Source organism: Coptis chinensis, chromosome 6, assembly GCF_015680905.1.
Source record: "Coptis chinensis isolate HL-2020 chromosome 6, ASM1568090v1, whole genome shotgun sequence".
NCBI lineage: Eukaryota > Viridiplantae > Streptophyta > Magnoliopsida > Ranunculales > Ranunculaceae > Coptis > Coptis chinensis.
Window position 1 is genome coordinate 84,850,554 of NC_141461.1, and position 15,812 is coordinate 84,866,365.

The 15,812-nt window shown below is 36.8% G+C and overlaps 1 protein-coding gene across 1 annotated transcript; it reads right to left on the minus strand.

The window, feature by feature from the left end:
• Nucleotides 1-563: 563 nt before the first annotated feature.
• Nucleotides 564-14,917, minus strand: KEA2 (K+ efflux antiporter 2). The gene is made up of 20 exons (XM_086569481.1): nt 13,107-14,917; nt 10,977-11,148; nt 10,731-10,821; nt 9,657-9,793; nt 9,479-9,538; nt 9,273-9,392; nt 8,794-8,862; nt 8,026-8,091; nt 6,610-6,699; nt 6,122-6,226; nt 5,923-6,051; nt 5,461-5,670; nt 4,236-4,385; nt 2,961-3,014; nt 2,810-2,868; nt 2,002-2,068; nt 1,735-1,911; nt 1,518-1,574; nt 1,002-1,076; nt 564-848 (listed from the first exon to the last, which is right to left on the minus strand). The coding sequence occupies exons 1-20, from the start codon at nt 14,657-14,659 to the stop codon at nt 726-728; spliced, it is 3,564 nt and encodes a 1,187-aa protein (XP_086425607.1). The 5' UTR covers nt 14,660-14,917; the 3' UTR covers nt 564-725.
• Between the last annotated feature and the right edge of the window lie 895 nt (nt 14,918-15,812).

Here is a 15,812-nt window from a genome sequence, read left to right on the forward strand (position 1 = left end):
TATATTGACTGGTCTAATTCGTCTTGACTGAGTCAATTCACTGAGTTTGGTAGAAAAAAAAACTGAGTTCGGCTAATATGAAATTATGATGGCATGAAACTCAGTAAAAATCTTCTTTAGTTTACGATAGCTGCTCTTTGCAAAAAATTGACCTCAGTCTATGGATGGTGTGAATTGATGGAATGGCTGTAGCGATGGATAAATGCCACTGATGTCAATGGTGGAAAGTGAAAACCTGTTTGATCAAAATCTAATTGGCCCGGAATACTGTATATCTGTAATAGTAGAGTAAATGATGAATCGATCCACAAATGGGTTAAGGGCTTAAAAACGAAGTTTAGAAATTGGACTATGGATTAACTAGATCTAAAAAAAAAGAAACTGATAGAAAAACAGATCAATAAGAGAGACGTTTTTCGTACAGTTAGTGTTCTGATGTCTGAACGATACTTTTCATCTATAAAAGGTTTAACTGAAACCAACCTAGTATAACACATTCTTTTTAAGAACAAAATGATAAAAAGCAGAGAGAAAAGAAGAAGAAGATGCTGAATTGCAGCAAGTTTCTCAGGCAAGTAGAAGAATTTTTATTTTTATTTTGTTCTTGTATCCTTTTCTTTACCTCCTATATATTTCTGTACAGTTACAAGAATTGAAACAAATAACCAGCTATACAAAGTCGCCATGTTCTCTGTTGCTCTGCTTAGTCTGTATTGGGTGACTATTCATATTGCCAGTGTCCCTTCAGTAACTTGATTCTCATCTGAAGAATCTGAGCCTGAAGTCTTGGGCTTAGACATGACCCTTGAAAATCCATAACCAAGGGAGCTCCCACTTGCTTCACATAACTGCATAGATGAACAGTAACGATAAGCCTTCTGATACATAGACATAGCCAATTCTAGTTTCCCTCTGCCTTACAATCAGGAAAACAGGACCCAAAAAAGAAGGTTCGCTTGACTAACAGCAAATACAAGTGCATGGCTTTGCTAGTTGTATACCTCAGTTAGCTCAGAGAGGTGGCGGGTTCTGAACTCGTTGATCGTTGCTGCAATTTCCGATGTAGGCAACTTAGCCTGAAAGTGAAACATAAGTTGAAGGAAGATGCTCGTTAGTACGGAGGTATGGATAACCTACGGGCACTACCTGAAATATCAACATATTGGCCACGGATAGTTGATATTTTCTGGTTCTCCCAACACCGATATAATACTCTTTACCACATTTTCCAAATAACCGTTTACAATAGTAAAACAGACATACAGCCATTATAGTCTCCTTTCACTCCCCTTCTAAAGCAAGTAGAATCTCTTACCATAACCATACAGTATGGCAAATTTTATTTTCTTGTCCGAGTACTACTACTAAGAACAACATCACCACCAAAAACAATAACAAAATGACTACAACATCGCTAGTTATAACGATTTGAAAACAACCCAACCACATGCAATTTCGAGTTCTTTTCTCATTCAGAACTTGGAAAAAACATTTTATAATGTATCGTAGCTGTTCACCTGTGCAAGAACAGCTGCTGCTAACTGTAGACTCGGTTCCAAGGTCTCTGGAACAACCTGAAATTTATGTTAGACCAGAAATGATCAGTTTAGTTTGGCTTAGTCAAGCCACTAGGTTTACTAAGTATAAGATCAACATGCATAAAGAAAGAACATGTTTAGAGTTCATAGAACTCTGTAAATCCCTATTTTTTATTGCAGAGGCCAGGATAAATACCGCTGTTGCACCCGCCTTCTCCAAATTGACACCATGATCAACATCGTGGGCACGAACAAATGTCTTCACATTTGGGAAATACTTGCTCAAAGCCCAAACAGTTCTATAATTTGCACCAGGAGTATCTAACGTTATTGCAGCAGCACAAGCTCGTTCGGCGCCGATTTTATGAAGGACCTAGTTAAGGAAATACAGCAGGAGCAAGAACAATAAGTCGAAGATATCACCGAACCAGAAGAGTATATCAAACTTTAAACTTAGTTTTACCTCTCGACTCCCGGCATCACCAAAATACACAGGAAGATCAAGGGCACGCCCCACCGCCACCCGCTCACTGAAAGAACAAATTCATTAGTGTATCCCTTTGTATGCAATGGTACACACTCAAGAATCAAACTGAGGAAATAAAGAAAAAGATAATGAACATTATTTACATTGAAAAACAGTACAACTTGTATGTACAGTATTAATTACTGACAAATTTTTTAAGAGAAACTAGAGTGTTCTGATGTAAATAGCACTTGCTATTTGCTACAGTTCTTGCCAAGTAAATTGCTTAATTCTATTTGACCTTGGACATGTGGGATTCAAGGTGAAAAATCACATAGTATAACTTCTCGGTGAAATCTAGGGATGAAAATTAAATAATGCGTCTAGAACTTAGCTAGTAGGGTTGAATCGATATTTTAATGTTTCCTTGCTCAAAAGGGATATTGTTAGGTTATTTAAAGTTTCTAAAAGCTGGTTCATATCAAAGTGGTAATGCAACTCCACGAAAGGTTACTGGGACCTGTTTATTGTTTATACATAGCAACTTCCTTCCAGTACAGGTTATAGTATAGTTTTTACAATTGATTACTTGATCATCGCATGCATTGCGCCAACATAATGAATCTAACCAATAACCAAGGGTCTTTGTTCTGGAGCTCATCGATCACTATTTCTACTTGTCCAGAAAATTTCAAAAAATATAATGATTTATCCCCTATGCCAACTGAAAATCAAGCAAAGAAAATTTGTAGGTCATCCTTGGAAACCCCAAGTGGGTTGTAAGGGTCAAAGTTGGCAATCTTACCTTCTGACGTCAAGTGCAACAAACGGAATCAAACGTTCAGAGAGAAGCTGTGCAATGATCTGAGGAGAAAATACTTTTACCACATTAAAGAAAGTGTATATTTAAACAAACTAACAGGACAAAAGAGACAGCTCCAGAGATAACTACACACCTGTCCAACACGTCCAAATCCGCAAATGATAATGTGGTCTTGCAAATCATCTGTCTGAACAAAATCATGTCACACTAGATCAATATTTTAACTAATTGTTGGCCAACAAATATTAAATAAACAAATTAAGAAATTGAAGATGAGCAAATGGAATATGACTGACTGACAGACTGACACACGACTTTCAAGGTTGAGCAAACCAACAATCAACACTACACTACTTGATCAAGACAATAAAGGTAAACGTATGAAAAAATAAAAAGAAGGCTGACTTTCAAACTGAAGACAGGCATAGCCTGCCTATTGAGACAATGAAATACTAGAGTAGTATGTTTGACTGCGAAGCATTTAGATCGCAACAAGCCGTTGAGAAGATCATGAATAGTTTCAGGCTTTCTTGGTCGGAAAAAGTAACCCTCATGGCATTTCAATGATTGTGAGATTTTTCAGGTCTAACTTAAACATTGCTTCGTTCTTCAGCGTCCCAATACCAATTAGGTAAATGTGGAGAAAAAGTCGTTCATCTGCATGACTTTTACATTTGCCTCCTCAAGTCTTACTACAACATCACTTCATATCTTTCCCACGAAACAAATTTTCAAATCTGAAAATCACTTCAAAAACGCATTTGTTTTCTCTTGAATGCTATCTAAGCCTCACAAACAATAATTCGAGAATCCACATAGAAATGATTTCGTAAAATGCTCTTTAAGTCGTACAAAAGGAGAGCTTGTGTGTTTTTGCCTACTATAGCAGCTATCACTTATCAGGTTTTCCTAGCTTAATGGAGGGCCTGTTAACAAGAGGAAAGTCCAGACTCCTTCCAAAGAGAGGTAATGACCATTAGAAACAGCCTGCTGTTACATTGGGATTTTGTCTGGTAGTCCACTCCCCGTGGAAAGACTTAGAATTTGAAAGCCCACCTCAACATAAATTCGAATTTTTTCTTGGTAAATCATCATATTACACCTTAAAAAGGTTGAATAAATGTTTGGTGGAACTTTAGCTGTCCTTAAGTATCTTTCTCCTAAATTGTATATGCAATGGGTTGATATCTTAACTCCAAAGGGTTCCTCCAACATTTCCTTTTATGCTTTAGCACATTCCCCTTTACCAATGAAAAATGCAAAAAGAAAGGAAAAAAAAAGGAACTCCTGCTAGCAATGCTGGAGTGATAGGTATCTTTGCAACCAGATGTGAAATGTTAACTCTCAAGCAATCATTTCATAAATAGTTATGGTTCTATAGATGAACTACCACAACTTTGCATTGTACCTCACTCTCCACAGGCAATAAGCTTCGCACGTCATGCTGTTCAAATCGTGAAGCAATTGACTGGCCTCCAGCAGCTAACCATGGCGTAAGAGCCATAGAAATCCCAACCACCAAAAAGAGCAAAGACGAAAGCTGAGGAGACATGATACCCTGAAATGAAAAGGCATGGCGTCAAAGTAGTTACACAATGCTCCTTTGTATTAGTCAATACTTGACACTTAAAGAACATGTTAGCTTTGTCCAGGAACAACATAGAGGAATCATGCTTATACTCTAACTACTCACAAATGTTGTAAGAGCAGATATTCTAAGACTCTAAGAAGAAATACCCACTCATAAATAATAAATGTTGCAGTCAAAAGAAGACCATATAGAAAAGTTTGCCCAACTAGATCTCGCAAGTCCTCTGTTGAGTTCACTCCTTGAAAGCATGAGAATGAGACCCCAAGGGAAACCTCTGCAAAAAAGCCTAGCCCAAGAGTTGTAAAGGCCAAGCCAGGATTTTTGTCCCACGTTGTAGACAGGAAGGTACTTAGCCTAAGAGTGGTGAAGGTTTCTCCAGGACTAAGTTACACGAGTTTCTCCAAGAGACGATTGATCTCTAGCAGTCTAGCACCGAGGCCTTTTGAAGTAAACCCACACCTCTACTAAGAGAAGAGGTGGTTGAATGGGGACAGTATCCGCAATAGCGTTCGGTTGTCACAATGAGCATGTCATTCTTAACTGGAAAATTTATACGGATAAAAATACATTTCCACATGCCAAAGAATATTCACACATAAGAACTTCAATATGGTCAAATGTATAACAAGAAAATGAGATATTAAATTGCATATTGATCTTTAGCCAATTCTATGTGTTGCATGAACTAGTTAAGTTGTAAATCCCACTTTTGAGACATATGAGGAAAGTGGGCCTATCTGGTCTCCCACATTTCCTTGTGCCATATAGTTCTCCCATTTATCATCAAAGTCCATTCTACTTCAAGAAAGTGTACTAACTCAGCAAGTTTTCCTTTTGCGTGGATGCCAAAATATATATTTAAAGTGACATCAAAAATTGAAATTTTAGTATTAGATCTTGGCTTCTCCTGTCTGCGTTCGATACTAGAACGAATTTCGCATCATAGAAATTATCCATAAAGAGCAAATGAACATTTACATTTCTTTTCAGACTGTAAGAAATAATATTTACAAGAAATGTACCTAAGGCATGAAAGACAAACCTGATTAACAGCCTCTCCAAAAGCTACAAATGCGAATTCCCCGCCAGGTGCAAGCAGAAGGCCTACTCTTATTGCTGCTATCATTGAAACACCGAAAAGTCTTCCAATTGATGCAACTAAAATGCCCTTCCCACCTATCAAGAGTCCCAATGTCCCCAATATGACCGGAAAGTTGGAAACAAGAAGCTTTGGATCAATAGACATTCCAACCTGAAAATTCAACAAAAATAAAGAATATTAAACACGCCATTTCAAATAAGTTTTCTTGTTTGTTATTAACATCTCAGTAAATTGGCTATGAAGTTCTAAAGTTTAAAAATATGCGCAGACCAGGAATCATTAAATGGAGATGGGACAATTTCGCAATGGTTGACTAAGGCAAAAGGTAAATGAAAGAAGCAGGTGCAGACACCTGGATATGTAAAATTAAACTTGAAAACAATTCCTGGATATGTTACAGACCGTCATAAAAAAGAGGCCCAAGAGAAGGCCACGGTATGGAGCAATATCAGATTCGACTTGTAAGGAAAATTCTGTTTCTGCAAGAAGCAAACCAGCCAAGAAAGCTCCTAGTGCCATAGAAAGGCCAGCCTGTCCAAGGAACAATCATCAATTTATAGTTTGAAAAATATGTCGACTAAAACCAATTAAGTCCACATACCCTTGCAGTAAGAAGACTTGTCCCAAGAATAACGAGAAGAGTGCATGCAGAAAATATCTCAGCATTTTGATTCTCTGCGATTTGCCTATATATTGGGCGAAGCAACTGCAAGTTTGCAAGGTATGAAAAGAGATTATTACCGTGTAACCCTACTAAAACAAAAAAGACAAAAACCAAAAATGAAAAACAAAACCAAAAACCAAAAACGAAAACAGTACAAAAAACAAAACAAAAACTACAGCAAGTTTAAAAAATACAACAAGATATCTAATTCTGTAAGAAGTGAAGGATCCCTTTCCCAAAAATGGTTGTTCCCAAAGACATGTTTTAGAGTAAGCATGGCAGTCAACTCGTTGTACTAAAAATATGCAAAAAGCTAAAGCAATATTGGATATTGAAGTCTTAAACCTTAAAGCCAACTAGAAATTGATGTATTTGACATACAATATAAATATAAATATAAATACAAAATGAAATGAGTACACTACCAAGCGACCCCCGGCAATTATAGCTGAAATTGCAACCAGTGCTTTCAAAGCAGCCAACCCAAGAGCCTCAGCTATTGCTTGAAAACCAATCTGCATTGAAGAAGAGTTACCCACATGCAGAAAACATACTGAGCTTTTAATAATAGCAAAAGTATAACTTGCTTCAAAATGAAAGATGCTTAAACTGTTCTTTAGTGCTAAGAATGCCTTGAATGAGCAAATAAAGGAGAATGATTTTAGTATTTTCATTCATCGGCATGGATAGCATACTCAACAAGCTTCCAGTATATGCAGCACACTACCATCACATGCAATGAATATTCAACAATCCTTAAAAGTTTTCATAATGTATTGTCTTTATTTCCTTCACATACCATATCCATTGGGTGGGTATCTTTTTCTAGAGTGGAGTTGAATCGAGTCCACTATGAATATAATGAATTTGCTGCGTTATTTTGTCATAGCTTACAGGGTCATGGTTCTGAAGGGGGGGTAACTTCCATTAGACCTCTGCTAGCAATATTTCCGCTACCTTGATAGTGTGTTGTGCGCGTTTAAAAACCCACTCACTTAGTCTAATGCTTTGAGACCCTAAGTCAACGGATCTTCTTTACAAAATCATGCTAAAACTTCACTCTGCAATATAAGCTTCTACCTGCATTGTTTCCGTTGTTTTACTGAGGGTTCAATAAAGGAGTTGAAGCAATTCTTTGATGGAGCTTAGCCACAGGGAAAGGTGTCACGGTCGAGCATTTTGTTTCATGGCTTACATATTCTTTGAGGGTTCTGTTTCACAACTACAACGTATCCATAGGGAAATGTGTCGTAGGCATTTATTCATCATAGGTTTCTCTTGAAGATTCTATGAAGTATATTAATAGTGCCGAATTATATTGTAGACCAAAGGCACATCAAAATTCATATAATTTTATTCAGGTAGAGTGTTGTAGGCACGGGTCATTGCTAGTCACATACCAAACATGCTATGTCTATTGGACAATATTTGAAAATGAATGACAAAAATATGTTACACAATAAGAAAAGTGGAGTCTGTGAGGAAAAACAATTCCAGTTCACTAGTTGCAAATTTGTTACTCATATGTTTACACACTAACATATTCCAAAAGCATGAAAACCCTTCTTGTAATAGATACTCAGAATATAATTACGACCACAAATACACGCATATAACATGTGGTAAGTACTTCAAAACGATTTTTTTTTTGCATCAAAAGAGACTAACTCCGAGTCAACACATGATATTGTTTCAATATAGTTGTAGCAATCATTTTTTTTTTCTTTTCCTTTTTTTTGGGTATATTATTGTATATAAATATTACGCTTAAGAAAGTAGTCAACCTTAAAACGGTTAACATCCAGGAAAATAATTTAAGAAAAAAGTGGGAAAGGAAATACCCCTCCTTTGGATGAATTTGGTGAAATCAAAGGTATTAGTATCAGCAAAACCACAACTGCCAAGTCCTGGAAGAAATATATATAAAGAAGAAAAGGGAAAAAAGAAAGCATTAGTTATGCCGTTTAAGTTACTACCACAAAATAAACCATCCACCATAAAACTTCACAAGATTCGTGTTCCTCATAGCCACTTCTACAATAACTAAGGCACAATTGAAAATTCCCAAAACATGCATTCCAAGAAAGTAAAATTCTATGACAACTAACCAAGTGTATGTAATTAATGTTTACAATGTGCATATATAAAAATAGCACAAAATGCAGATCAAAGTTGCTACACAAACTTTTCAGAAACAAAGGACGAGCTTTTGACTATTTAATTTGAGTATTTGACTCTGCGTCCCAAGTCACAATTTTGGTATGTTGTGTATTATTGACAAATATGGGGACCTGTCAACACCATTTCCCACCAAATCTACTAGTAGAAATGTAGAATGGATCTTTGACATTTATGGGCGCGCCTCACGCGTCTGCCTCCTCTTTATGTGTTTTTGTAGAAGTCGACGTTATTTCCCCCACAAACTTTGTTCATACACAGCCACCTGTAAACACCATTTCTCATAAAACGTTCCTCTAGAGTCTAGATGTCCTTAGTGTATTTAACATGTTGCTCGCTTTTGTCCTTCAACACTATTTGTGCCTCACTCAAAATAATGGTGTGCCTCAGTCTTTTTTTAAGCTAATAATTATTCATATAGAAAATAGTACCTGAAAAAGCAAAACAGAAAATGTAGCACGCCCATGTCGTGATGTACTTTCGCCTCGTTCTTGCAATACCTGCACAAAATTGCCAGATACATCAATTAACCGTAACTAACTGCTTCTTTACTGATAATAAAGGAATCCTCAAAAGTCGAACATAATTGTGAAACCAAAGTTCCTAGTGATACCGATAGACAAGGAAAGTCTTATATAGACATAACTTTCAATATTCTGGCTAAAATAAATAAACTTTCAGTCAAAGTAAGTTTGGGAAGAACTTCCAAGTAACAAAATGCTATCTTCTCCAATTTAAAAATGCTCGGAAACAGACTACAGCAAAAGAACTCGGACAAGAAAAGAACAACTATCATCTCTGTTCGCCATGTTATTCTATGGTCCATACTCAACACGTGTCCATGACTGATAATACACTAACACGCATGGTTTTACTCTTGGTATGTACAATGCTATCTTAACAGTGCTACCTGTAGGACAACAGCAGTTGAGGATAATGCTAGGCCATTCCCAATGACAATTGCAGCAGGACCAGGTTGACCACAGACATAATGAGTAATTAAGCCAACCACAACCGCAGTAACTAGAACCTGTAGCGCATCCAGCACGTTAGACAAAAATCACGTAAAGCAAACAGTAGCGAGAAAAGTACTGACATAGAAAGTTTTCCCATCACCTGAGCAGAGCCTAATCCAAAAACATATTTCTTCATGGAGCTTAATCTTTCCACAGAAAGCTGCAAAGTGTAGATAGCAGGTCAACTCAACTCAATGGGGAAGAAGGCAGTGAGAACAAAAAGCCACACAAGATCAAGGAATATCTTAGATAGAAAGGAAAGACTATAAAGACTCTACCTCAAGACCTATATTGAATAACAAGAAAACAACTCCAAATTCAGCAATCGCCTTTGTTCCATGTACATGACGGATGATTGAAAAACCATAGGGACCGATCAAGATACCGGCAGCCAGGTAACCAAGGACAGGACTTCCTAAACATGCATCAACTCAAAGAGTGTAAATATACAAATAAATCAAATGGGAGTTAAGAAGTTTAGACAGAATCAAGCCCCATCCAGGCAATTGCCCCAGCACAAATAATATATGAAAGAAAAAAAATCTATCGTTGCCAAAACCAGGAACAATATCAGTAGCAATATCTTTGCCTCTTTGGCAAAACCAGGAATGGAAAATTGGAGCAGCAAATAAGACAAAGCTGAACATGATATATTATCGGAATGGGTGCTACTGATTGTTTCAACAAAAATCATGTTCCAATCGACCCCTAGGGAGAACTAACACAGATAGGAAAAGAAACTATAGTGAAGTAACATCCATCTTTATCTCAGGATATAGGTATAACTTGCTTATGTTGTCTACTACTGAAACTGGCTTTCAACGAAAATAAGTGGAAAAATGGGAAAGCAAACAAAACTTTCAAATCTAACCACTACCTTGGAGCAAGCATCTTCATCTCAACATATGGTTAATTTGACATGTTAGAGGAGTTTAGACTTTTGATGTTGGCAAAAGAATCTAGACTTTAAATAGATATCAATAAAAAAAATATATACAAATGTTCGAGGAGTTAAGTGAGAAAGAGAAAAAATTTGTTTGACGTTTGACACAATGGCAGGACAAATGGATTATGTAGTTACTCTAGAAGGAATGTCTCTCCTGCGTCCTGCTACATTCTATTATCACATCGAGTATAGCATATTGACAGAGAAACTTCCATGTAGTAAGATGGCATAATAGATGAGAATATAGTATGAGATAAAGCTAAAAACAGCGCATTACGTTTCTAGTATAAAAAATCCAGCAGTTGATAGACTATCTAATCAAATTACATCAAAAATGAAAAATGTGAAAAGGATAAATAAGACAGAAGTAGCAGAGGAAAAGGAATAGTGAAAGTAGTCGCCTAACCTCCAGGTATTTTTTGGAATAAAGGCACAAAAATGACACTTGCAAGCAATAACCACAGCATATCAAACAGGGAAGCTTCCTCTTCATTTATCTAACACAAAGAAAGTCAACAGCAAGATTAGAGCTGACTCAATCAAAAGACTACAGAGAAACGCAGATAAAGGCTGTCAACTAAGAAAAGGACCAACATAAAAGAGGGTTACTGGAAAGGAAGTACGAAGGATAGGTCAAGACAAAGTAAATAACCTCTTGATGAGGAATTCTTGCAATAAGTTTTTTCAATCTCCTAGGGAATCTCTGTAGTTCTCGGACCAAAGGCTTTGCATTCGAGGATACTTCTTCAAAACTGGCAGTGATTACATCTGGCTGCTGAAGCAATTGAGAACTCCTTTCTAGCCGATTCATGAGAAAGGTGAGCCTACAATAATTTGCAGCTCTTGTAATCAGAAGTAGTTATTTTTCAACCAAGCAATACAGTGGTAAATCTGAATAAGATTAATCAAATAGAAGCTTGATCGAAGAAACAAGCATTTGACATATATTAAAAAAAGTAAAGGATGTTTCAGCAGCAGAGTCAAATAAGATAAGGATGTTTCTTCTGTATAAAAAGAACTTTCTTTTCACTCAGAGTTAGCCGTTCAGTAGAAGTTAAAATACAAACAAACATGCAGCAAAAATTAATGGTAGTTTCATAAATAAAGGCACATTTGAAGTGAAGCGTCAAAAATGCTGTCCACATATATGGATAAGCACATCATCCCATTCAGAAAATGTCAGTTACGAGGACTTTGGTAGGAAGAGATTCTTCAGTCTTCTTACATATTTGCCATTACCTTGTGTAATTTCATACACCAGAAATGCATAGAATGGCAGTGCATACATTAAGAAGTTTATTTTCTTAATTATTATTTGCTAAATAAGCATTCATGTGGTAATAATAAGAACCTTACCCTGTAAGCATCATTATTGAATAAGAAAATCCACTTATAAAGTGCAACAAATTTATTTCCTAACTAAATCGTGCAACAATCATAACTAAACCTGTCCCAATCTATTTTACACTACCTATATAACACAATATTGTACTTGGAGAAAATCTAGATGATGCTTGAAATTTGGAACTACCTTAACTCAGTTTGTAGTTCAGATTGCTTCAAATAAATTCCTACTTTTGATGTAGTTAAAACTCATTCTCTCATTCAATGGCATGCTAAATTACTGAACAAAATTTTTCCAAAGGCATGTGATGTGGGAAGCACGAGCAACCACTGACAGGAATATACAATAACTGCCTAGTGCCAAGTTAATTTCAGAAAGCGTAATTGACAGGAAAGATTTTAAGCATGCATCAGCAATCAGTATTTTATAAGCAACAGTTATAGTAAAAATCTAGGTTACGTTGACACAGGTAGGTGTGTCTGTATTGGACACGGCAAAATATCAAAATTCGAGGTAAATTACATACAATATGTGTCCGATATGTGTCCGACACGGACACATGGATATGTACCGACACAGATTTTTTTCAAAATATGGCATGTCCACGTAACCTAGGTAAAAATTAAGATAACAGGAATAATTTCTTCAACTACCAAGACGAATTACAACCATGTTACCTAGGAGGTGGCTGAAACAGTCATTTAGACATATCCTTATACTATTAGGAAATGAAGAAAAAAAATAATAAATAAATCATATTATCCTTTCCTAGGAGCTTATGCTGCACTGTGTGTGTTAGACTGTAGTCTCTCATTTCACGGAATAATTAAAAGATCCAAAGTGGCAAACAGCAGATATATTCTCCCACCAATTGTAGACCCCAAGTTCTAAATCATTGGACTTGGACCCGACACAGAAACGGATTGTCTGACACAGTAACCTATATGGAAAAGGTCTGGCTACTTTTTTGGGCTTATCCTTTCCTAGGAGCTTATTCTGCACTCTAAAAGCTCAAACCTGTGGAATAATCTCAGTCTACAGATGACATCAGCCGACTATGTCTTACATGCCATTCTTTTGACACTGAAGTGCCTTGTCTCAGGAGTCAGGCCTCAACTCTAGTTTTGAGTCCTGGTGCTGGGCATCCTAGACATTATGTAACATGGCATAGGTTGATATCAGATAAACAGGAGTCAATCTCAGACGATAAGAAACATACAAAAATCAATGACACAAATGATTCACTTTTAGGATTTCTTTCTATCCCCTTTATACTTTTAGCCGATTATTAGATTTTAAATTGAATTACCAACACATGATTTAGCAGCCTTATTGAAGGAAAATGTACATTATGTTGAAGTCTACTGGTAGCACTGGAGAAGTTATATCTAATCACCCAAAAAAGACAAGATAGAATTTAACTAATTGTAATCTTACCCGCCTCCGAAAAGTAATACGCCAAGAATTAGCTTGGGCAGTTGCATCCTTGCGGTGGTAATGAGACTATGAAGAACTGAAGCCACTGTGAACTCAGTCCCATCTCCTGAAGAAGAGAAGAAGGATGCAGAAAAGAAACGGGATGATTTATTCAGCAATGCCTTGGGGGCACTTAGCGGCGAACTATCTTTAGTACGATCCTTCTGTATTTCTTGCTTCTTTGTCTGAAAAGTATTCTTTGACTTATCCACTTCAGCTTCAGCTTCTTTAAACGATGCAATGCTCAACTTCCCATTCTCTCGAACTAGTGAATCATCCAACAGATTCGGTTCCCCTATACCAAGGTAACTTACATCAGATTGGCTCTCTAACGAAAGCTCAATAGGTACAGAATCAATACCAGCTGCTATTTCTCCCTCTACCTCATTGCTAACAGTGCCAGGAATTTCTTGGCTCCCCTCTTCCTCAATCAAAGACTCGTCTTTTACTATATATCCTTGGGTAGATGGTACCTGCGAGCTTTTCAGAGCATCAGATTTATCATGATTGGAAGTGGAAAGAAGTTTCTCTGCTCTCTCCAAAGCAATCTCTGCGTCATTGACACGTTTAGTAGCCTCAACTTCAAATGCGACTGCCTGTTCTGCTAGGTGCATTATATTTGCCACATCCTCCTCTGCTTTCAAAGCATTCATTTGTGCTCTCTCTGCGACCTCACTAAGTCTGTCTACTTCCTTCTGCATCTCCTCTTTTTTACTTTGTAACCGACTCAACTCTGACTGACATTTTTCCAAATTATTTCTACAGTTGACTATCTCATCCTGAGCAACCAAAAGTACCTCTTCTTCCACTGAAACCGACGCCCCATTTATTTTCCCATTCTCTGTATCACCCTCTACTGAATCATCAACAGAGATACCTGTTTCTTTGGCAGCTTCTAAAGACTCTACCGCGAATTGAAGTCTAGCTTCTGCCATAGAAAACGCCATGGTTGCTTTCTGCACAGATTCTTTCGCAACACCCTCCTCATTAATAACATCTTGAATATTACCCAAAACAAAATTAACATCAACCCAAGCATTCGTCGCCGCATCTTGCATAGCAATAGCAGCTTCCGATATCTTTTGTGCCTTATCCTCAAACATAGTACTATTAATGTGAGCCACTTCCAATTCCTTCAAAGCACTAGATAACAATCCTTTCAAATTCTCCAAACTAGAACTATCTAATTCTACCAAACCACTGGACTCATTATCACTATTCGACCCTGACCTACCATCCGATACCGCCCCCTCATCCAAATTCTCCCTAAATTGACTATTCCTACCATTCCCTTCATCAATATACGCTAACGAATCATTACCTTGACAACATAACCGCCTAGAAAAGCCTAATTTCCTATTACTCAAAGCTCTCCAAACCAAACTAGTAGATTTTGATTCTTTACGAAAACTATAACCAAGTATTCTACCACTAAATCTTAACTGCGAATTCAAGTAATTAGATCTTCCGTAATTAAACAAATTTGGTTGTTGTAAACAACATGATATATCCATTTTTGAAATCGAAATTCAATTCAAATTAAACATTTGAAGAAATGAATCATATACCTTTGAATAATGAGTTTTAAGGGGTGCCCTAGAAATGAAGAGTGAGGAGTGACAGTTGTGGAGAGAGAAATGAAATGAAATGAGAGAGGGGTATTTATATTTATATATTTATAGTGGTGGACTAATTAAGGACAGTTTGAGAGGGACCAATCAGGATGGAGAAAAAAATTAAGACAGTTGAGTTACTATTTTTTTTGTCTGTTTTGACGTGTCCTTGTTTTTGAAGTAGGAGAATCAAATAAAGAATCATTCCATGTGTCGACTATGGAGACGTGGAGTAGTTTACTAGTGCAACCGGACAAGTGGATGCTGAGCTGGCAAGGCATTTCCTTGGAATATGACTAGGGGTGGCAATGGGTCGTGTTGAGTCGGGTTCGTGTCGTGTCATATTTGGGTCATGTGTTAGGAGAGCAAATTCAAACCCAACCTATTTACTAATCGTGTCGAGTTTGTCAAACCCAAACCCAATCCGCCTATATAACGGGTTACCCAACGGGTGATCTGCTAAACTAGCGGGTCAATTTCATATAATTTTCGGATCGGATTCACAGACAACTTATATGCAAAATATTTAGTATTTCACGATTTTATTTATCAAAAAAACATATATAAAAAAATATATATGTTTTAATTATAAAAAACAATCCATAATCCAATTACATATCAATGAAAATTGAATAACAAAACATATATTTATCGAATGAATCAATATGATGGCTAATCCTTCTCCTTTTAGTCGTTTATTTTAGGTTGTTATGATAATGAGATTTTAAAAAATAATGAAACTTATCTTAAAATAGGTTATACCGGTCACAGGTTGATGACCCGACCCATTAGACCTGAGAACTAATCAGGTCTACTAACGGGTTATTTGGGTTAACATATATGACCCTAACCCAACCCATTTATTTGACGGGTTCAGCAGGTCAACCCTTAATAGACCCAAAAGCCTTTTTTCCCAACCCAAACCCGCTAATTTAGTGTCGGATTCGTGTTGGGTTAGCGAGTCGTGTACAAAACTGCCACCCCTAAATAGGATTGATACAGGTTTGATGTCCAAGTATAGCAATTGATGAGAATTTGAGATCATTTTTCCAAT

Coding starts and splice junctions, on each gene's coding strand:
- KEA2 (XM_086569481.1), bottom strand. CDS start 14,659: ATGGATATATCATGTTGTTTACAACAACCAAATTTGTTTAATTACGGA. Junction 6,227..6,609: donor TAATTGCCGGGGGTCGCTTG/GTAGTGTACTCA, acceptor GCAAACTTGCAG/TTGCTTCGCCCAATATATAG. Junction 1,575..1,734: donor AGAAGGCGGGTGCAACAGCG/GTATTTATCCTG, acceptor CATAAATTTCAG/GTTGTTCCAGAGACCTTGGA.